Source organism: Pogona vitticeps, chromosome 4, assembly GCF_051106095.1.
Source record: "Pogona vitticeps strain Pit_001003342236 chromosome 4, PviZW2.1, whole genome shotgun sequence".
NCBI lineage: Eukaryota > Metazoa > Chordata > Lepidosauria > Squamata > Agamidae > Pogona > Pogona vitticeps.
Window position 1 is genome coordinate 74,943,594 of NC_135786.1, and position 21,880 is coordinate 74,965,473.

General features: G+C 42.6%; 2 protein-coding genes across 14 annotated transcripts in view; one reads left to right on the top strand and one right to left on the bottom strand.

Moving 5' to 3' along the window:
- Positions 1-21,880, bottom strand: part of DOCK7 (dedicator of cytokinesis 7) — a 157,008-nt gene that overhangs the window by 67,591 nt on the left and 67,537 nt on the right. The gene's annotated exons all lie outside the window — the stretch shown is intronic.
- On the top strand, positions 1,926-20,244 carry ANGPTL3 (angiopoietin like 3). Of its 2 annotated transcripts, XM_020807753.3 has the most exons (6): positions 1,926-3,296; positions 6,626-6,734; positions 7,492-7,605; positions 11,827-11,922; positions 17,252-17,524; positions 19,021-20,244. In XM_020807753.3, the coding sequence occupies exons 1-6, from the start codon at positions 2,814-2,816 to the stop codon at positions 19,203-19,205; spliced, it is 1,260 nt and encodes a 419-aa protein (XP_020663412.3). In that variant the 5' UTR covers positions 1,926-2,813; the 3' UTR covers positions 19,206-20,244. The 2 variants fall into 2 exon arrangements, with proteins under 2 accessions (XP_020663412.3, XP_020663413.3); XM_020807754.3 differs by lacking the exon at positions 7,492-7,605.

A 21,880-nucleotide genomic window follows, 5' to 3' on the forward strand; every position in this document is an offset into this window, starting at 1 on the left:
TTTAGGAAGGTTTTTTCGCTTTACAGGCACCGGAAAATGGCCGCCCTATGGGGGATCTTCGCTGGACACTGAGGTATTTTGCCCACTGGAACGCATTGAACTGGTTTTCAATGGTTTTTTTTACTTTTGCTTGACGACAATTTCGTTCTATAGCAATTTTGCTGGAACGGATTATCTTCGTCAAGCGAGGCACCACTGTATCTGCATACCCCTTGGGTAACAATCATAAACATATTTACTATGGAGTAATATGGCAGAGCACTATGCGTACACTCTAGCAATCAGGTATGACTGTTGGCTGTGTTCCTAAACACACTTCCTAGGACAGAAGTATAGCACTAAATAAAGTGGGACTTATTTCCAAGTAAAAACAGAATTGCTGCACTACAGTGTCTTGAGTTACAATTTATGTCCTCTTTTGCTTGTCTTCACTTGATACACATACGTACACATACATATATACATACATGAAAAACAACCACTGGAAAACTCTTATTACATACCTCCCCCCTCCCCCCGATACTAGTTTTTTATTTTATCAGTCACTTTCTATTACACACCATGTACAAAGACAGGAGACATATGCCTTTATGGGGCAATGGTCACTGCCTGCATATGAATACTCCTGATGTTTGGTGCAGTGAGCCAAACTGGAGACCCAGCACCAGCATGCACTGTTTCTCAATATAACTATACACATTTCGAAATAATGGGTCAAGGTTTCCACATTTGGCTTTTCACAAACTTCCAAGCAAAACTTTAAACATTTTTTTAAAAAATCCCTGTCTATTTCTGAAATATTTACTCCAGCAATGTTTCCGTGTGCATCATGTCTGTGTAATAGGCAACAATTCTCGAAATGCAAACTATAGCCTTGCTGCCTCAGCACAGCCTTGATCCACAATGGATTGGATCCAGAGAGCCCCATCTTTGGAGAAAGGATGGCACCTTCCACTCCATCAGACATGGAAACCTTTAGATTCCATACCTTCATATTGTCCTTGGATTATACTGAGTGGAGGACAATGGAACCACATTATATTTTTGTCATCATGCCATGCAGTAAGCTAAGGTTACAGGATAGGCAATTCCTTCTGCTTCAAATGAAGACCTTCATGCTGAATTAAACCTAGAATTTCATCCCCCTTGGTCACCTTGCTTAATCAATGTTCTCTTTATTATTCCTATATGCAGCTGCTAAAGGATTTCCTCTTTTTCTTTTGTAGCTCTCCTAAATTACTTCATTCTGGCATGAATACATTTCCTCCTCAATGCGCTTTTTCCAATAAAAAGGGATATGAAAATTTATCTTAAAATGTACTTTGCTCATAAAACTTTCATTAGATATTATTAGTAACTTAAGAGAGAGATTTAAATGTATTTGCAAAGCCAAGCAGCATGATTCTTGAATTAAGAGCAGAATTCTTCTAGGGGCTCATTGGGGCACAGGCCTATTTTTTTTTTAAAAGAAAGAAATGAGTAAGTGGCTTTAGGTTTTTCCTTTGGTAGCATTATTTTTTTCTGGGCATTTTGATAGCAGGGTGTGTTCAGCGCTGGATGATAAATGGAAGTCAACCTCCTGTATGGAAATGTCCATTTAGCCATCTCACACATTATATAGACACGGATGGGTACTATAAACAGAGATATATACCCCAGACAGGAGTCTGGTTCTCTGTCGCTACCTGCTCTCTCTCCCCATACAAATTACACTTATTTCTATCACAGCTTTGAGACATAAAACACAGCATGAATATTAAGTGGACCCTAAGATGTGCACACCTTGAGGTTTGTTTTGTTTTTAAAACAGTCTATTGTGTTTTTAAAGTTAATTAAAGTTAATTAAAGAACCCGAAAAACCCACAACAACCATTAATTAAAGTCTGCTTGTAGCCTGAGGTACTACTTCCAGTCACTTGATGGGAGGTTTAATGCTTCCTAGTGACAAGGTCTCAGTCACATTAGACGTAATTTCTCAAATTGTTGAGAGAACCAAAAAGATTTTGCTCTCTGGTAAGGAAAGGGGTGCTGAAACTGAGTGGAGAGAAATGCTGAACCACAAATGTGCAAAATTATGTTTTGCTACCACAACTCACAGAAACCCACAGTCAGTGTGACAAGAGCTAGGAAGGTCTTAGCTCAAAGAATAAACAGTAATACATTTACTGATGACAGCACTGCTCTCTCTCCCCTCTGGGTTTTACAGAAAGGAAACTGGTGATGCTCTGAGAAGCTCCCCTGCCAAAGCAGATTACCAGAATTGACTCCCCAATGCAAAAATAAAATAAAATAAAATAACCCATTGGCACAATTGCTCTTTCATGAAAACAAAAACAAAACAAAAAATGTGAACACCCACCCTTCCACAAAATTCTGATAGACAAAATCACCCTATTATACCTAACTATAGTGTCCTGCACCCTACAGTGTATGTATTCTGTGCTATGTATGGAAAAGTCAAGTGCAGAATCTCAGTTCCAAGTAATAACGGGAAGACTGGACATCTGAATAGCTAGTTCATAACAGAATTTTTTAAATGGCCTAATATCAAGAAGCATGGCCTATTCCAGGACAATTTACTCTTAACCATAAAATGTTTGGCAGACAGGGTGATCTAACATGATAGACAAGAGCCCAAAGAGGACACAGGTTACATCCATTCAAGTTTAATGATCAACTACGCCAAAGTGACTTTTAAAGACTGAGAAGTTCATAGGCAGACTAAGTCCTACTAGAATGTTCACAGAGAAAGGCTAATGGGAAATAGTTAGGGACATTCTGAAGGCTATTAAAATAGCACGGACAGGGGAAAAATGAAAATAGTTCTAGTTTCACTCTTATTGATTTCTCCAGTTATTTCAGTAAGAACAGATGGAGATGACTCCATACCTCCAGAGCCCAAGTCAAGGTTTGCTATGTTAGATGATGTGCAATTACTAGCCAATGGACTACTTCATCTCGGGCATGGCCTTAAAGACTTTGCTATCAAGACCAAGGGCCAGATGGATAACATCTTCCAGAAGCTTAACATTTTTGATCGATCTTTCTATGAAATCTCTCAGCAAACCAATGAAATCAAGGAAGAAGAGGAACAGCTTAAAAAAATAACTTCGAAATTACAAGCTAATAACGAAGAGATAAGGAATGCCTCCCTGGAACTTAATTCCAAAATAGAAGTCCTTTCACAGGAGAAGATTCAACTTCAAGACCAAGTAGGGAGGCTGGAAGAAAAATTAATTAAATTGTTTCAGATGCAGCTTGAAGTTCAGCAGCCTGAAGAACTTGTATCCCTTAAAGTAAGTAAGACAAAGCAAGGTTCTGAGTACTGGCATAATCCAAAACTTCAGCAACTATTTGTCATTATAAATTACAGTGGTGCTTTGACTTAACGAATGCTCTGACCTACGAACAATTTGACTTACAAACAGCTCCGCCCACAAAAATTTGCTTTGACTTGCGGCTGGAGCTTTGAATTCCGAACAGAAAAAAAAGGCAGGGGGGAAAAGCGGGAAATTCAAACCGTTGGTGACAAAAAGGATGCTTCTTTGTAGCTCTTTTGCCCCAATGGTTAGAGCAGGGGGGTCAGGGAACTTTTTTACTTCTGCCGACCTGGGAGGAGGAAGGAGAGGCGGGGGGCGGCACCGGATCGCCGCCGGGCTCAGGAAGCCGGTGCACTCCCCGCCCATCCCTGGTGCGGGCCTACTCGGGAGTAAGCGCCGTGGAGGGTGCGGGTCTACTCAGGAGTAAGGGCTACGGAAAGCATGGGTCTACTCAGGAGTAAGGGCCGCCGAAAGCCCTGGGCGGGGTGCGCAAGTCGGAGGGGGTCCGTGACAAGGGGTGTGCAGCAGCAGCACAGGAGGAGGAAGGAGAAGCGGCTGGGGTGCCGGTGCTTTGGAAGCCCAGGAAGCCTCCGCAGAGGCTTCGGACAGGTAAGGTGCTTTTTCCTTTTATAAACGTTGTTCTGGGTGGGGTTTGGAGGGTAGGTTTGGGCTGGGGGGTTTACGTTTCTGTGTTTGTTTTTTTCAGTCCCAGCGTGGGACATGCTCCAATGTTTATTTTTGGATTTGTTTGGTTTCTGTTTTTGTTTTTGGTTTTGTTTTTTTTTTTGTTTTTTTTGCAGTTCTGGCGTGGAATTTGCAGTGTTTTATTTTTTTTTATTTTTTTATATTTTTGGTATTATTTTTTTCTTCGGCCGGAATGGATTAATTGGTTTTTAATGCATTCCTATGCGTAATAGTGCTTTGACTTATGAACATTTTGACTTAACGGCCGCCATTCCAACACAGATTAAGTTCGTAAGTCAAGGCACCACTGTATTTCTAAAAGAGGTGTGGGAACCTTCCCCCTGCATGTTTTGGACTACAACTTCCACAATCCTTTACCACTGACCATGCTAGCTAAGGCTTTGGAGAGTCGAAGTCCAGACCATCTGGAGGGCCACCAAGGTTAACTCCCCCCCCCCGTTCTATTTATTCATTATGGATTTAGACAAAATGTAACTATAGTACAAAGCTCCTTTTCTAATGATAGTTTTGGCTTAACAAAAAATTGAGCATGCTCTGTGCTTCAGCATACAGTAGCCACAAGGAAATGAATAAATCTAGTGTGCTGGTGGTAGCTTTCAAATGCGAAAAATAATTGTTTTCGAAACTGGTAGCAGAACAACCAGTAAAATAAGCAATATCCTAACTGATACCAGCAAAATAGCAAAAAATGATAAAATCATTCAAGCAAAAGCCCAGGAGAATATAGCGGTCTGGTACCTTAATGATAAAGACACAGGAACATTTCTCAGGAGAGTGCTCCAGAGAATTCATCATCAAGTGCACCCTCTCCCCCTTTTCTTTTTATTAGATCCCAGATGGCAGGCGAGCCTACATATGTGATCTCAGCAGTTTTGTATAGGATGGGGAAGTTTATACAAGATATTGCTTTAACAGAAGCAAGTAAGCTTAAAAGACATAGCAAACCAGGGGGAAAGTAGCAGTGGATAAACAGAACTGAGCACAGTGGAAGTGACCTCCTAGACAATGTATCAGAACTTTCTTCACCACGGTCATCAAACTCCTGGACTGCTCAGTGGCAAAGGCCAAATGCTGGGAATTCGATTCCCCCCCCCTACGTGTCCTTGACAGGGGCACGACCCAATGATTCACAGGATCCCTTTCCAACTCTGCAGTTTTAAAATTATTAGTATTTATAGTGAAATAAAAAACATGATAGAAACTGGACCCTCCCTGCTGAACTCAACAATAACCAGGTATTAATACTAGCCCATTTCAAATTCAAAGTGCCATTTCTAACCTATAAAGCCTTAAACAGCTTCAGTCCAAGCTATCTCAATGATCTTATCTCACTTTATGGGCCTGCTTAGGTGATAAGATAATCAGGAGAGGCCTTTTTCTCAAGCCTGCCATCTTTACAGATCCATTTGGTGGGGACACAGGAGGGGGGGGCTCTGATACTGTTCCCAGACTCTGGAACTCCTTCCCACAAGAGAGGGTTGGTCCCATTTTTGCTGTCTTTCTGTAAGCAGGCAAAGACCTTTTTCTTCAGGCAAGCTGTCCCTCAGTGATTGCCGGGGAGGGGGGGATTTCAATGGACTATTACGCCTTACTGCTTTAAAAATGTTTTTGGTGTTGCTTTGGTTTACCATTTTTAATGTGCCATTTGTTTGATCCTTCTTAGTGTTTCTGTACTTACTGTTCTTAACTTTAAATGTGATCTTCTAACAGTGTGGCATAACAAATGCCAATTCCTATGGCTCTAAATGTATATTTTACCTTGTACCACTGATCTCCTTTACAACATACCAATTGGAGATGGAAAATTTTCCAAGGATGTTAAAACCACAGGGAAAAGAATTTTTCCAACAACTTCCCAATTGAATTAAATAGAACTTGGCTGGAGGAATAAAATGCTTTACTCAGTTCTTTGTCAACTGACTTCAGTCAAATGAATTTTCCAAGCTTAAATGCATTCAGAAGAAGCATTGTGTTCACCTGGGCAATGTGATCATCTTCCCCTCCCATGGTCAATCTGGAGTAGACAGAAGGGGCAACACTTCTTTCACCTTAAGACCAGTCTAAAGTGGAAGGATTGGTTGTCATTGTGTTGGTTAAAAGAAGCAAGGTTTGTTCAATTTGTTTATCCAACATGATCAATTCCTAGTCCCTGGTCAGAACAACTCTGCTACACAGTTCTCTGTGTTTACATACAGGGCAGGAGGTCATGACTATACATATCTATAGACAGATCAGGGTGGGACTGCATGACAGTGAAACCTCCAGTCTTCTTCTGAAAAGTTGAGAGATCTCTCTATCACTAGATACATTCTTCTATTGATTCTCCCCTCTGATACTGTGTTCTCCGCATATACCATATTTTTCGCTCCATAAGACGCACCTTTCCATAAGACGCACCAATTTTTTAGGAGAAGAAAACAGGAAAATATTATCTGTTTTCTTCGCTCCATAAGATGCACAGACTTCCCACCCCCCTGTTTTGTGGGGGGAAAGTGCGTCTTATGGTGCGAAAAATACGGTATTTGTGTTCCAAAATCCTTGAACAGACAGACAATCCAGCTGACTAACAAAATTCAGATAAATAATTCCTCCCTTTTCAGCGAAGCAGCCCTGGGTTTCAAGATGATAAACAGATATTGTTCCCCTCAAAGGAAGATGCAACAAGGAATATTAAACTTAACAGAACATCTAAACTTCAGGATCATACAGGTAATTGCCCCTATAGAGCAAGAAAGTAATCCTTTTTTAAGCTGCCTTGTTGGCGTTTCTTCCTTTCTTGTTGGTGTTTTTGCTAAAACAAGACAGTAGAAATGGGACCTGTGGCAAAATATGTATATCTTTATCTCCTAAATGAAGTGCTCCAATTCAAGGTTCCAACTACCTCTTCCCTGCAGGCATGGCATTTTACTTTCCACATCAGTCCCATTTGCCAACTGTTGTTACTCTACAGTCTGCAGCTTTAAAGCATGCTGTCCTCAACCGTCTCAGCAATCACCACCATAATTTGCTATCACCATTATAAAAATCCCACCAAAGAGATTATTCCTTTCATTCCTCCTGAAAATTCTTTCCTCAGAAGAGTCAACATTGGGTACACTTCAATGGAACTATCAGAAAACTATAAAACCAACTCAGTCTTAGTCAAATGCAACACCTTAAGCTCACATACATGCAAAAACCTAAATCTGTCTTAATTACTATTTGTTGTTGTGTCATGCTGTCAAGTTGGAACTGACTTATAGGGACCCTAACAGGACTTTCAACGTTAGCGAAATATTTAAGGAGTGTTTTTACCAGTGCTACTCCCCAGATGAATTTCCATGGCCAAGTCAGAATTTGAACCCTGGTCTCCGTCAATCTATCCACTACACCACTATACAGTATTTACCTGCAAGGTTACACTGAATTTTCCAAATCTATGCTTTTAATAATGAATTTGCAAATGGTAAACTCTGACTGCTTTCAGGCAATGCTACTGATTGCACCTGGATTTACAACAGAGGTGAAAGATCTAGCGGCATTTATTCAATAAAGCCAAAGGGATCCAAGGCATTTAACGTCTATTGTGAAATGAAAACAGGTATGTCCATTTGCCCTAGGAGCTGTCCCTTTATTGTCCCTTTAGAACTTTTCTTCCACTCTGTAAAGCATTTCTCACTCTATATTATGCTAAACATTCTGTATACACAGCTGATATCAGATTTTGTAACAATGAGCAGGACACACAAATCTTTACTATACAGTGGTGCCTCGCTTAGAGATGTTAATCGGTGCAGCAAAAATCACTGCTAAGCGATTTCATTGCTAAGCGATTTTAAAAAGCCCATAGAAACGCATTAAAATGTGTTTAATGCGTTCCTATGGGCTTAAAAACTAACCTTATGCGAAAATCCTCCATTGTGGTGGCCATTTTCGGTGCCTCTAAAGTGAGGCAAAACAGCGGGAGGCCATTTTGTTTACCCGGTGGCCATTTTGGAACCGCCGATCAGCTGGCCAAAAATGGGGGCTTTGCGATGATCGCTTTCCCTGCGATCATCGCAAAGCGAAATTTCCCCAGAGGGGCCATCGCAAAGCCGCCTAGAGTGGTCGAAATGACTAGATAGGCGGGGTATAAATACAATAAATAATAATAATTGCAATGGCAAAAAGTCCATCGCAAAGCGATTTCATCGCTATACAGAGCGATCGCTACGCGAGGCACCACTGTATTTAGTTTTTCAAAAGGAACTATAGAAATGAAAGAAGACCTTCCACCTTATAAGAGCTAAGAATCCTGTTAGCTATACCTTACTAAGGAACAGACTTTAACATTATGTCTGAAACTCTCTGTACAAAGTTTTCTCTGCCATTAATAACACTGAAAGGCATAATACCATGCACTCATTTCAACTCATACCTTCCTTTTCTGGCTTTAACAGCCCAAGCTTGATGAAACAAATCAAATGCTAAGCAACTGTCACACCCTCTGATACCATTTTATGTCTACAACATTCCATATGGTTCTACTCTCATATGACAGGAAACTGCATCAGTCTTCTACCTTGTGAACAAGTGCTGAGAATGATCAATATGCTTTATTAATCTGGCAAAAATAGTCTTAGCCACTCTGACTGGTGTTTGTTTACTTACCGTATTTTTTGCACCATAAGACGCACTTTCCCCCCTCCAAAATGTGGGTGGGGAAGTCAGTGCGTCTAATGGTGTGAATGCAGCAATTTCGTCGCTGCTGGCCCCGCGGGGGGGAGTGTCGCAAGGGTCCGGGTGAGCCTTCCAGGACCCTTGCGAGGCTCCCCCAAGCCCCCACGGGGCTAGCACCGGCGAAATCGCCAGCTTCCAGGTGGGGGGAACGTCGCAAGGGTCCTGGGAGCTCACTCAGATCCTTGCGACGCTCCTCCCACCCAGGCACCGGCCAGCACTGGCAAAATCGGCAGGTTCTGGGAGTGTTTTGAGGCTTCCCAAGCCTCAAAACACTCCCAGAACCTGGCGATTTTACCCCCCCTGGTCCCATGGGGGGGTGGGTGGAGGGTGGCAAGGGTCCAAGGGAGCCTCCCAGGACCCTTGCCACCCTCCCCCCACCCCCCCGCGGGGCCAGCCCTGGCGAAATCGCCAGGTTCTGGGAGTGTTTGGAAGCTTGATAAGCCTCCAAACACACTCAGAAGCTGGCGATTTTAAACACCCCCCCCGCTCCGTGGGGGGTGGGTGGAGGGTGGCAAGGGTCCAAGGGACCCTCCCTTGGACCCATGCCACCCTCCCCCCACCCACCCCCACGTGGCTAGGGGGGGTAAAATCGCCAGCTTCTGGGAGTGTTTGGAGGCTTGGGGAGCCTCCAAACACTCCCAGAACCTGGCGATTTTACCCCCCCTGGTCCCATGGGGGGGTGGGTGGAGGGTGGCAAGGGTCCAAGGGAGCCTCCCAGGACCCTTGCCACCCTTCCCCCACCCCCCCCGCGGGGCCAGCCCTGGCGAAATCGCCAGGTTCTGGGAGTGTTTGGAAGCTTGATAAGCCTCCAAACACACTCAGAAGCTGGCGATTTTAAACACCCCCCCGCTCCGTGGGGGGTGGGTGGAGGGTGGCAAGGGTCCAAGGGACCCTCCCTTGGACCCATGCCACCCTCCCCCCACCCACCCCCACGTGGCTAGGGGGGGTAAAATCGCCAGCTTCTGGGAGTGTTTGGAGGCTTGGGGAGCCTCCAAACACTCCCAGAACCTGGCGATTTTACCCCCCCTGGTCCCATGGGGGGGTGGGTGGAGGGTGGCAAGGGTCCAAGGGAGCCTCCCAGGACCCTTGCCAGGCTCCCACCCACCCACCCCCATGGGGCCAGGGAGGTTAAAATCGCCAGCTTCTGGGAGTGTTTGGAGGCTTGGGGAGCCTCCAAACACTCCCAGAACCTGGCAATTTTACCCCCCCCCGGGTCCCATGGGGGGGTGGGTGGAGGGTGGCAAGGGTCCAAGGGACCCTCCCTTGGACCCATGCCACCCTCCCCCCACCCACCCCTACGTGGCCAGGGGGGGTAAAATCGCCAGCTCCCGATTTTACCCCCCCTGGTCCCATGGGGGGGTGGGAGGCTCCCTTGGACCCTTGCCAGGCTCCCACCCACCCACCCCCACGGGGACAGCGGGGGCAAAATCGGGAGCTTCCAGGACCTTTTCTGAGCCTGGAAAGGCTCAGAAAAGATCCTGGAAGCTGCCTATTTTGCCCCCTCTGTCGCCCGGGGGAGGCAGGGTGAGTCTCCAAAGGGTCCTAGGGTGTGTTCTAGGACTCTTTGGAGACTGACCCTGCCTCCCCTGGGGGCCAGACGGGATGAAACCGCCACCTTTGGGGGCTCTTCTGAGGCTTGGGAAACTTCAGAAGAGCCCCAGAAGGTGGCGATTTCACCCCCTCTCACCCCCGAGGGAGGCAGGGGGAGGCTCCAAAGGGTCCTGGAACACACCCTAGGACCCTAGGGTGTGTTCCATAAGATGGACCTCTCCATAAGGCTCACCAAATTTTAGGAGAAGAAAGCAGATAATTTTTTCCTGTTTTCTTCTCCTAAAAATTTGGTGCGTCTTATGGAAAGGTGCGTCTTATGGAGCGAAAAATACGGTAATCTTAATACTTTTAATCTCCTCTTACTTCACACTTGGACAACACATTACAGTACAGTGGTGCCTCGCTTTACGATTGCCCCGCATTATGACAAATCCGCTTTATGACGATCTTTTTGCGATTGCAACTGCGATCGCAAAACGATTGTCTAAATGGGGGAATTTCGCTTTGCGTTGATCAGTTCCCTGCTTCGGGAACCGATTCTTCGCAAAACGATGTTTTTCTAACAGCTGATTGGCGGTTTCAAAATGGCCACTGGGTAATTAGAATGGCTCCTTGCTGTGTTTAGGGACGGATTCCTCACTATACAGGCAGTGAAAATGGCCGCCGTATGGAGGATCTTCGCTGGACTGTGAGTTTTTACCCCATTAGAACGCAATGAACAGGTTTCAATGCATTTCAATGGGGTTTTTTATTTCACTTTACAATGTTTTCGCTTAACAGCGATTTTCCTGGAACGGATTATCGTCATTAAGCGAGGCACCACTGTACTTGTTTTCCTTTCACATCTCTTCTCACATCTCTGCTGCCACATACACTTATTTTCTGAGGATCTTTTAATGAAAGCAAGCAGGCAGCAAAAAAGGACCAGGATCCAGCGGGCCTATTTTGCTACCACCACAGCCTTCATCAGCACAACAGCAAGAGGCCATCCCCCTTCCTCCCAGCAGTTGGCCCATGAACTTTCAAAATCTGCTCTGGAAATCTCGGAAAACCTATGGAACAGGTTTTCGGGGAGACTGGAGGACTGAAAGGTGGAAGAGAAAACAATCCCAGGACAGTAGCAGAGATTCATTAGCACAACATTGAATTTACAGTACATCTCTATCAAAATGTTTGAGTATAATTTGCTAATTGTTATACTTTTAAAAAAGCAACATCTGTAAGGTCATTATGTTAATTACTTATCTTTCAAAAGCACAAGATGAGAACTCTTAAACCAGATTATTACTCTCTCTCTCCCTCCAGCAGCTAGCAGACTGCATGGAGAGACACCATGGATGCTCACATGACGGTGTCCATTCAATAAGCATTCTAAAACATGTCCATCAGGGCAAAGTATATCTTATTTTTATTTCTGCATTCCAGTACATAAAGAGCACTCGTACAGAAACACAGTGGGAATTTGTCTCATGTCTGCCAAAGTTGGGGGAGGGTGTTATTTTGCAAAAGTAGCCAACAAGTCGTATTTATTCTTTATCATTTTCCTACACAGATAGCTCATGGACTGTTATTCAAAACAGATCTGATGGATCCCTGGATTTCAATCAAACCTGGGAGAACTATTTAAATGGGTTTGGTAACCTTGGTGGTAAATATACGTATTTTTGCTCTTATAAAAATTTCCTAGAGCTTAAAAGTAATTTTTACGTTATAAACGGCAGTTGAGTGTGGTTGGAACCTGTTGAAGCTGATTTAATGTAAAATTACTTCTACAAAAGTGTGCAAGGTGTTACTCTCAGGCAATCTGCTTCACACAATTTCACTATGCAAGTGATGGTACATTTTATGGCATGCATGGTACGACTATGGGGCAGCATGACTGCAGAAGTCTTCTATGACTATTACTTCCACCTTGGCATGATTTTCCCTATGGTTTGTGTAACTCTGAGTCACGCATACAGAGATATGCAATAGGATTTCAGCCTGCAACTTGTGTAAAGCAAAAACAACAACAAAAACACATTGTTTTTAAAGAACTGATCCACAATTTCTATTTGGGTCTTCTTTCCCAAACTGCTTAATTTTTTTTACTCCCTACCAACTCAGTCCAAGCCGGTACAAACAAAACAGGCTGTATGAAGTCCAAAAAATCACCAGTGAAACTGATATTAATGTGATTTTTCCAACAACAAAATGTTATTGCAAATGTCAACAATAGGAATTGTGGCAGTTACTGGAGCTAACTGTAACTAAATGAAAAAAGTATCAGGCATCCAATTAACATACAACCAACATTTTTATCAATTCATCACAACAATGTCTGCTACTCTGTTTGCTCACACGTAAAATAAATAAATAAATAAACAAGCAAACAAATAAACAAATGCCCAATGAGACCAGAGCATTATAGGCACCTTACAATTTCAGTGACCAGACATACTCCAAACACATTCACAGTAAGATGAATCTGATGGCCTGTGATGTGATCCTAGTCATCCAACAATGTGGATTTGTCGTATATTGACATAAGCAATAGTATGTCCAATGTAAAAAAATTCTAATTTTAGATAAATTATATTGTTGGCTTATTTATTTTATGCATGCTTGCCAGTTTTTTAAATGCAATTATTAAATTATCCATTTACTGCCATATTTAGCACAGAAATCTTCCTTTAGAGTTTTAAAGGCTCCAGGTCACCCCTTTTCAGTTTCAGAATGAAACTCTCCTCCACCATTAGTGAAGCAGCTTTAACAGTGGTGCAGCCTCAACTTTTGCTGCAAGGGCTCCATTAAAATGAATGAGGAAGTGTGCATGGAAGCTTTCATCCCAGGTATTTGATTACTACAGACCAGCTAAACCCTACATATGCAAACGGCTCAGAACACCAGTCAATTAAGACAAATACTGTACATGTTTTTAGAATTCCCAACAGATGTCAGTTTAAGGCTTAATATTCTCCTGTGTGACTCAATCAAAAACATGTTTTGTACAACCACTTGAATGCATATTCAAACAACCAGAGACTGGAAGTAATGCATTATAAATAATGACATCACTTATAACAAGTTACTTTGGAGTAATGCAGACTCAATTATGGCACTTTGCAGAATTAATGTAATGACAAATAATATCCTTTTTTGTAACAATTAACATTAATAGTTACTTCCAAAAACTTTTTTGGGGAGTGGGTTGATTTGGAAGAAAAAGTAACATGTTGTTATGCATACAGTGATGAGTAACTGCTGTGTTATTCTGAGAGGGGAAAGATGGCAAATGTGTTACTTAAAACAAGGGTCCCCAATCCCCAGCCCACAACCAGGCACCGGTCCATGGCCTAGGTAGGACCAGGCAACGACACAAATCTCCTGTCCCCCCATGAGCGTCCCTTCGAGTGCTCCCCAGCGCATGCACACAAGTCTGCCATGCCCCCACGCGCATGCGTGCAAGCACGCCATCCCCACCCATGAGCGCTCCCCACTCCCCATGTGAGTGTGCCATGCTCCTTCTGCACGGACCCCACCCCACCCCATCCAGTCCGCCGTTGGGAAAAGGTTGGGGAATACTGACTTAAAACACACATACGAAACATTACTGAAAGAACTGTTAGAATAGTTTTGAACTTATCCCCATAATGGATCCCAGAGAAGCTCCTATGTGGCGATAGCCACAACATCCTTCTTTAACCTAGGCACTAAAATAATGTTAGGTCAGGGCTAAAGTCATTAGATTTGCCTCAGTGTAAACCCCAATTTTTAAATTTTATGAGCCAATCAATGTGTGTGTGGAAAGAAACCACCCCGCTTGTGTTTGGTTTATCATTCACCTGCAACACAGGGCACAGGTCAGCAAATGCTAATCCAGCAAAATGTGCTAAAGATCTATTTCAAGCTACTTCGACAAATAGGCTACATGGGACAGGGATCAAAGTGGCAGCATTGCTTGACGAGACAAGGGATTGTGCAATATACCACAGCAATGTACTCTAGTACCTTCAATCTTAAACTCCCTTAACTGTAAGTAGTTCAATTACCTTCACTGTTCTTACCCAGAAATTCATTATTTCCAATTTCAGAATTTCCAGAGTATAAATTCTATTTTTAAGTACATGACACATAGGCATGTACGAAAACATTTTGCTGTATTACTGGAATAATTAATAGGTCACTCATATGATGCTTCCTTATACATTATATTTTAACCCAGAGCCAGGTAGATCCTTATATCCCAGATTTCTCTTCCAAGGCCCTGCTATCCAAGATCCTTTTTAACAGAGACTGCAGAGGTTAAACCCATGATCTTACACATATTAAACAAATGCTGTTCCTACTACACAGTAAGACTAAACATTAAGGATTCTATGGTTGTTATAGGTTTTTCAGGCTGTTTGGCCATGTTCTGAAGGTTTTTCTTCCTAACATTTCACCAGTCTCTGTGGCCGGCATCTTCAGAGGACAGAACTCTGTGTTCTGGTGTAGGTAGTTGAGTATTTGTAGCTGTGGGATCAGCTTTTTGTCTTTTTCAGGAGATTAGGTGATTATGTTGATCAGGGTGTTTTTTTTGTTTTTTGTTTTGTTATGGGTGTATTGCTGAGATAAGGGGGGGGAGATGGTCTGTCAGTGTGATTGACACCACAAAAATACAACAAATGTTATGGTCAGCAAAGGACAAAAGGGACCCCCTCACCGCTGCAGGAGTATATCACCCCCTCACCCTTGCAGTTCTGGCCAGGTATACAGTATATTGGGACCACAAAACATAGCATCCACACCAGAATCAAAGAATATGAGAGACACTGCAGACTAAGACAACCGGAAAAATCGGCAGTAACTCAACGTGCCCTGAAACAAGCTGGACATGAAATTCTATTTCAAAATACAGATGTACTGGACAACACCAGCAATCATTATGTTAGACTACACAGAAATCCACAAACACCAGCAGAGCTTCAACAAAAAAGAAGAAAGTCTAAAACTCAACAAAGCCTGGCTTCCAGCACTGAAAAATACAGCCTGCAAAAGGTCAATGAACTCTACTCAGCCACAAGGACCAGTGACCACTGCACACAAAAGACTAGCTAACGATGCCCATCAATCACAGTGACAGGCCATCTCCCCCCCTTATCACAACAATACACACATAACAAAAAACATCCTGATCACCATAATCACCGAATCTCCTAAAAAGGACAAAAAGCTGATCCCACAGCTACAAATACTCAACTATCCTACACCAGAACACAGACAGAGTTCTAACTCCTGTCCTCTAAAGATGCCAGCCACAGAGACTGGCGAAACGTTAGGAAGAAAAACCTTCAGAACACGGCCAAACAGCCTGAAAAACCTACAACAAGCATCGGATCCTGGCCGTGAAAGCCTTTGAGAATACATTAAGGATTCTGTTAGAGACCACATAGTATTATTTAATCTGCAAGGTAGTCTTCCACAACATAAGCTTGCAGGTTACTTGAACTCATTAACAGCATGTATCTCACAATACAGGGCTAGGCAGGGGCTAGTAAAAGCCCCAAAATATTTTGCACATACGGCTGTTAAAATATCTGAATGATAACACAATTTACCAAGGTCTCAAAAAAATTTGAAGCAGCACTGCTTTCCCCTGCATTTAAAATCCAAACAAAAGTTCAGGGTAAGTCATTTCTTCTCAATAATTTTGCCGCTGGAGCAGCTTTTACACACCTTCATTTCTTTTTATAGTAATCATCAGGGATGTGTGTTTATCTGTGTGATTGTATATGTGTGTGTATCTATGTATAGCAGCAGAATCTTGCCACCTTCAATTCCTGATGACTGGCAAAGTAGCAAAGGTGGATGGGACTTCTAGTCCCTTCCCTGAGTCAACTGGTTCTGATGCAGAAGAAAGTACTGGTGCCAGCTCTAATCTGGCAGAGGCAACGGTTCTGATTCTGGGATTTCTTTGGGGTTAAACTCAGCAGTGTTTTTAACCACAGATACCAGAGACTGAATTTGGAATTTTATTTGGAAATGCGGTATGCAGCGCATATGGCAGTAGGGATACCTCTTTTTCTGCCTTCTGGCGTTGCTCTCCCACTCTCACAATTCTGCCTTGGGGGTTCCAGGTAAACTGGAAGCAAGAATCCTAGAAAACTGCAGGTTGCATCCCTATTGACAATACTCTTCCACATGAGCAAGATCAGAGATGAAAGATGTTAAAATACCAGCCTGCAAATTCGCTAAGTGAACTGAAGCAAAAATGCAACATCATAGTGCACTCGTAAAATATTTATTTATTTAACTTATATGCTGGCCACACTACCCAAAGGTCTCTGGGTGGCTTACAACAATTTAAATACAGTACCATTATTCAAGAATGCAATCCTGTATTTCCACATCTGAGAGTAAGCCACCGCTTAAGGAGACTTCCCCCTGAGTGGAACACAAACGGGATTGCACTGTAAAGTTGAAAACCACTGCACACCTCTGCGGTAGCAAGGGTCATTGTATTCTGCACAGCTTATTCCTGAGTAAACTTGCTTAAGATTGTGCTGCACGTAGTCCACTTAAAAGGCTTAAATTATATGCAAAGTGGTAAGTGACACTACCAAAATGCCTACTGAGGGTATATTTCTTTCTCGTGAATGACAGTCCATTTCACTGCAATTAACTTTTATATATGCCACTTGCTTCACTTATCACAGAGACTCATTCACAAACTTCTGTTAAATATGCCTTGAATCCTCTCTTGCAACCTTTGACAAGCTCTAAAGCTCCATCTTATTTATATTTAGTTTTCACCTTTGTTTTAAATTGTGCATTAGTGCATAATAGAAGAGATACAAACAAAAAAGAGATTTACAGGACGAATTACTGGAAAAGTTTAACAGTTCCCAAGACTCAAGTTCTCTTCAGAACTAATACAATTAGTAAACCTGATTAGTAAATCAGATGCTTTTAATCTTGCCTTCAATTTACACTGCTTCTGCAACTTGCATTTTCAGGAGAATTTTGGTTGGGCCTACATAAGATCTACTCCATTGTAGACCAAGCTGACTATCTCTTACGTATTGAACTAGAAGACTGGAAAGCTAACAAGCGTTACATTGAGTACACAATCACAATAGGAGGGCCAGAAACAGACTACACAATTCTCCTCTTCCGGATTACTGGGAATATCCCCAATGCCTTGCCCGAACAGAAAGAGATAAAGTTCTCTACAAAGGATCACAGAAACAACACGGAAAGAAAACTCAGCTGTCCAGAAAGTGACTCAGGTAGCCATTTTGTGTACATGCCATTCCTTTAGCTTTACCGTGTTTACTCAGAAGAATACTTATTTATGTCAAGAATAGTAAGCATATTATAAACCATCTAAATCAGGACTGAGATAATGCACCCATGTGCAAGGCTCCAGCACTCTGATTGTGTTTTTTTAATTTGCCTTCTAGGAGGCATGAAGGGAAATTTAGGCATCCTTTCAGATCTTCCTAAGCTGTTTTAGGCAGACATAAGATCTTCCTTCAAAATGGGAAGTCACTTAGAACAGAAAAGGGGGATTTTTAAAAAAAAAAAAAAAAAGGTAACATTGCCTCCTGCTGCCACTAGAGTGCAAAAGATTATGCAAAATTTCTAAAAAGTTTTTTTTTTAAAGAGGAGAGTGAGGGGATAGCTTCAGCCCCACAAGGTCCAGGAGTGGCCAAATGCATCCTTGAGACTTCAGGAAGTTATCTTCCCTTGCCCTCAACAGAAGGATAATAAAATGCTGGAAATTAAGAACTGGGAGCCAAGCAACTAGTACAGAAGAACAAAGAGGCACAGCAGTTGGAAGGCTGCAGATTTGATAGCTCCCCTGCCTTCAAACAAATGCTGTCCACATGTGGCTGGTACATCACAGGCAAGACTTTGCAGCAGGCGTAATCCAGTGGTACGAGTATGCTGGCATTTCAGTACCAGCATCATGAATCTTTCTTCTCCTCCCCCTGCAGCCCTCAGTGCTGTTTGAAAACTAATTGTAAAAGGCTTCCTAGTCACACTGGATAGCTCGGTGGTTTAGGTATCTGGCTGTGGAGCTAAAGGCTAGGAAGGAGCTTGATTCCTCCTCACTGTGCCTCCAGCCTGCGTGGGCTTGGGCAAGCTGCACAACCCCAGGACACCCCCAGAAGACAGGAATAGCAAACCACTTCTGAGTACTCTCTACCTGGAAAACTCTGAAAAGGACAGCCATAAATCAGAACTGACTTCATGGTACATGATGATGATGATGATTAGCTGCACATAGCAGCTTTTGGAGTACAGAGGGTGGCGGCAGTGGAGAGGGAAGATCATCCCTGCCAATCATGCTGAGGAAAGCAGTTCTTCCAGTACTTGGAAAGCTATATTCCATACGTTTAATGAATGCACAAATCTGCCCCTAGCGCTTCCCTCCCACATCTTGCACCTTCTAACAAATACTAGGGAGAACTTTAGAAAATAACAGAATACCACACTACGTGCTTTGCCAAAGGCTTCAAGGTAAACGAGTAGTACAAACTTCAGACAGACAGCCATGCTTCCAAATTCCCTTTTTTCCACCACAAATGACTCTTCACACCATCCAATAACCTATCTATAATACTGCCCAGGATTTATCAGCCCAGGATTTGCATACAGCCCTGTGTACAGAAAAGGTGCCCAGAAAGGCTGTATGGACAATGCCCTTGCTTTTTGATGAATCTAATAATATTTAACTCTCACTACATGAATTAAATGATGTTTATAATATCTTCTTCAGGTGGCTGGTGGTACAGTGCATGTGGAGAAACAAACTTAAATGGGAAATATATCAGGACAAGTTCAAAAGGTAAACTACAAAAGAGGAGGAAAGGACTGTACTGGAAACCTCAGAATGGAAGACCGTATCTTCTCAAATCAACTAAATTGATGATACACCCAACTGATTTTGAAAATTTTGAATGAGCGTCTTGAATCAGACTTTATACAATAATGTTGTACTGCAGTTAGCCAGCTAAAAGCTCTTTTCAATACTCAAACGGCATCAGAGCAAAGAATTCCACCGCAAGTAAATGGTGGCATTGTACGATACCAATGTGTTTTCCTTATGTGATTGTCACAGATAACTCAGAAAGTCGTGGCCCATTGTTTTCATAAGACAAAGAGAGCTCTACATATAGATAAGGGAAATCAGGTTATCTAGGCACGTAGTACATTGGAAACCTGATAAGATTACATTTTCTGCTATCAGTAAGCATACCTTAGCTCCAGGGATAAGAGTATTTGAAGATGTTTTACCACAGTTACAGGAAAGGACAAAAGAAAAGTTTTGCCTCAGGTCTCCTTTCTCTGAGCAGCAGAATTGCCTGGGATCTTGCCACATGGAACCAAAAAGAAGCATATGTGCTAGAAGAAGCATGGCAAGGAAAAGTCTTTTGACACAGTTGTTGTTTGTTTAATCGTTCAGTCATGTCCGACCCTTCATGACCCCATAGACCAGAGCAGGCCAGGCCCCCCTGTCTTCCACTGCCTCCCGGAGTTGGGTCAAATTAATGTTGGTAGCTTTGGTGACGCTGTCCAACCATCTCGTCCTCTGTTGTCCCCTTCTCCTCTTGCCCTCAAACTTTCTCAACATTAGGGTTTTTGCCAGGGAGTCTTCTCTTCTCATGAGATGGCCAAAGTATTGGAGCCTCAGCTTCAGGATCTGTCCTTCCAGTGAGGACTCAGGGTTGATTTCCTTCAAAATGGATAGGTTTGTTCTTCTTTTTGACACAGTAGGGACACCAATAAAAGGATGATTTGAGCCAAAGGGTAAACAGCTCATCATTCCACAGCATCCTGAATTTACCAATCCATCATGTGACTTTATGCAAAAAAAGAGGATGAGAGTAATTTACCCCGATGATGAGAAGTTATTGTTTTCTTGATACCATCTGGTCAGGAAAGTAAATTGGCATATAGAGGGTTTCAGAGTCATAGACTCTGCCTTCCCAGAAAGGTGCCCTGAGTGGAACATTTTTACAGTTTCCTACTCAGTTCTGAGGCTTTCATAGAGTTCTATGGAACACTATAAACACAGTGGAGTATAGGATACAGTTTAGGATCTAAGAGCTAGATTTCCTTCATCTGAGCAATGACTCATTATTCTTACAAGTGCCTTTTTCCTCATACAACTCAAGAGCTTCAGCTAAATAAATGATGCAAAATAAATGGACCTGGGTTTTCAAAAATTCAGATGTGACAGAAAACATGATCCTCTTCCAACGTCTGGGATGTGACTTTGCTTCCACCTTAACAATATTGCAAAATATACCCTTTTATTTTCTTCTGTGTAAAAGAATGTCTATCATTCATCCTTCTAGAACCATTTGAAGTACTAAATTCAGAACACCACTCTAGTGAGTAACCTTCTGAAACTCCCTGATGTTGGCCTTCATTGTTTAGATATCCCAAGGGGAAAGCAGCAGTGCAAACTACGCACATATTAAGTTCCCCTATTCATCCGCCACCATTCTTCATCACGATCATAATGATAAGACATTCCTTTTGTGATTGTTTCATTTTTATTTTAACCGAATTTGACAGAAACTCTGTCTTCACATCAAGAACCTTACGTTTTTGCATTCTGTTTCAGATATGAGGTAGGTTACAAGTTGTAGATCACTGCTGTGGCTTTGAATGTTTCAAATAATGTTTGCTGAGTTAGAAACATGTATTTTTTGGAAAATATATCCAATTTCAAAACATTCTCTGAAATACTAACTCAAGGGAAGATGAAGTAATGTTGGAATAAAGCCAATTGTAACTAGAGCAGACCCATTGAGCAACCTGTTAAATCAACACACAAATCTCATTAATTTGATTGGTCTACTGTAGTTGAGATTAACAACTGAATTTTAGCTTGCAATAAAAGGAAGCAAAGGCCAGAATGCTATTGTGCTATCTCCACTAGAGCAGCTCAACGAATTTGAAGGGGTTCTGTATAAGTCTTGATGTAACATTTAACAATTTATTCAGTGTACATTTGTTGCTTTGCTCAACAATTGAGCAAAGTTGAGACAAGCGATAGAATTTTTGAGCAAGAGCAAAAGCGTGCTGATGTAAGCCGCCCCGAGTAGACGTTGTCTAGAGGGGCAGGGTAAAAATTGAATAAATAAAATAAAATAAAATAAATTTACTACCCCATAGCACTTCAAGCAAAGGAACAAATCTTGGAATTATGTGAAACGTGTCAAAACAATTCTGTTTATAGCAATAACTTTCCAGCATTGTGGTCCTCTGAAGTGCTGAAATGCTGTAAGGAGACCATCACCTCCGAACTGTACGAGGTCTTCTGTCTCTGCTGGAGGGAAGGTGGAGTCCCACAGGACATGAAGGATGCAAACATTATCACATTGTACAAGAACAAAGGAGACAGGGGTGACTGCAATAACTACCGGGGCATCTCTCTTCTTAGTGTGGTAGGGAAGCTGCCTGCCCGTGTTGTGCTGAAGAGGCTCCAGGTGCTTGCAGATAGAGTCTATCCAGAATCACAGTGCGGTTTTCGAGCTAACAGATCCACCACTGACATGGTATTCTCCCTCTGACAGCTGCAGGAGAAATGTAGGGAACAACAACAGCCACTCTTAGTGGCCTTCATA

Excerpts from the sequence above, each read along its gene's own strand:
- ANGPTL3 (XM_020807753.3), top strand. The coding sequence starts at position 2,814 with ATGAAAATAGTTCTAGTTTCACTCTTATTGATTTCTCCAGTTATTTCA. Across the intron at positions 3,297-6,625 it reads AAGAACTTGTATCCCTTAAA|CGAAGCAGCCCTGGGTTTCA; the intron begins GTAAGTAAGACA and ends CTCCCTTTTCAG. Across the intron at positions 11,923-17,251 it reads TGGGTTTGGTAACCTTGGTG|GAGAATTTTGGTTGGGCCTA; the intron begins GTAAATATACGT and ends TTGCATTTTCAG.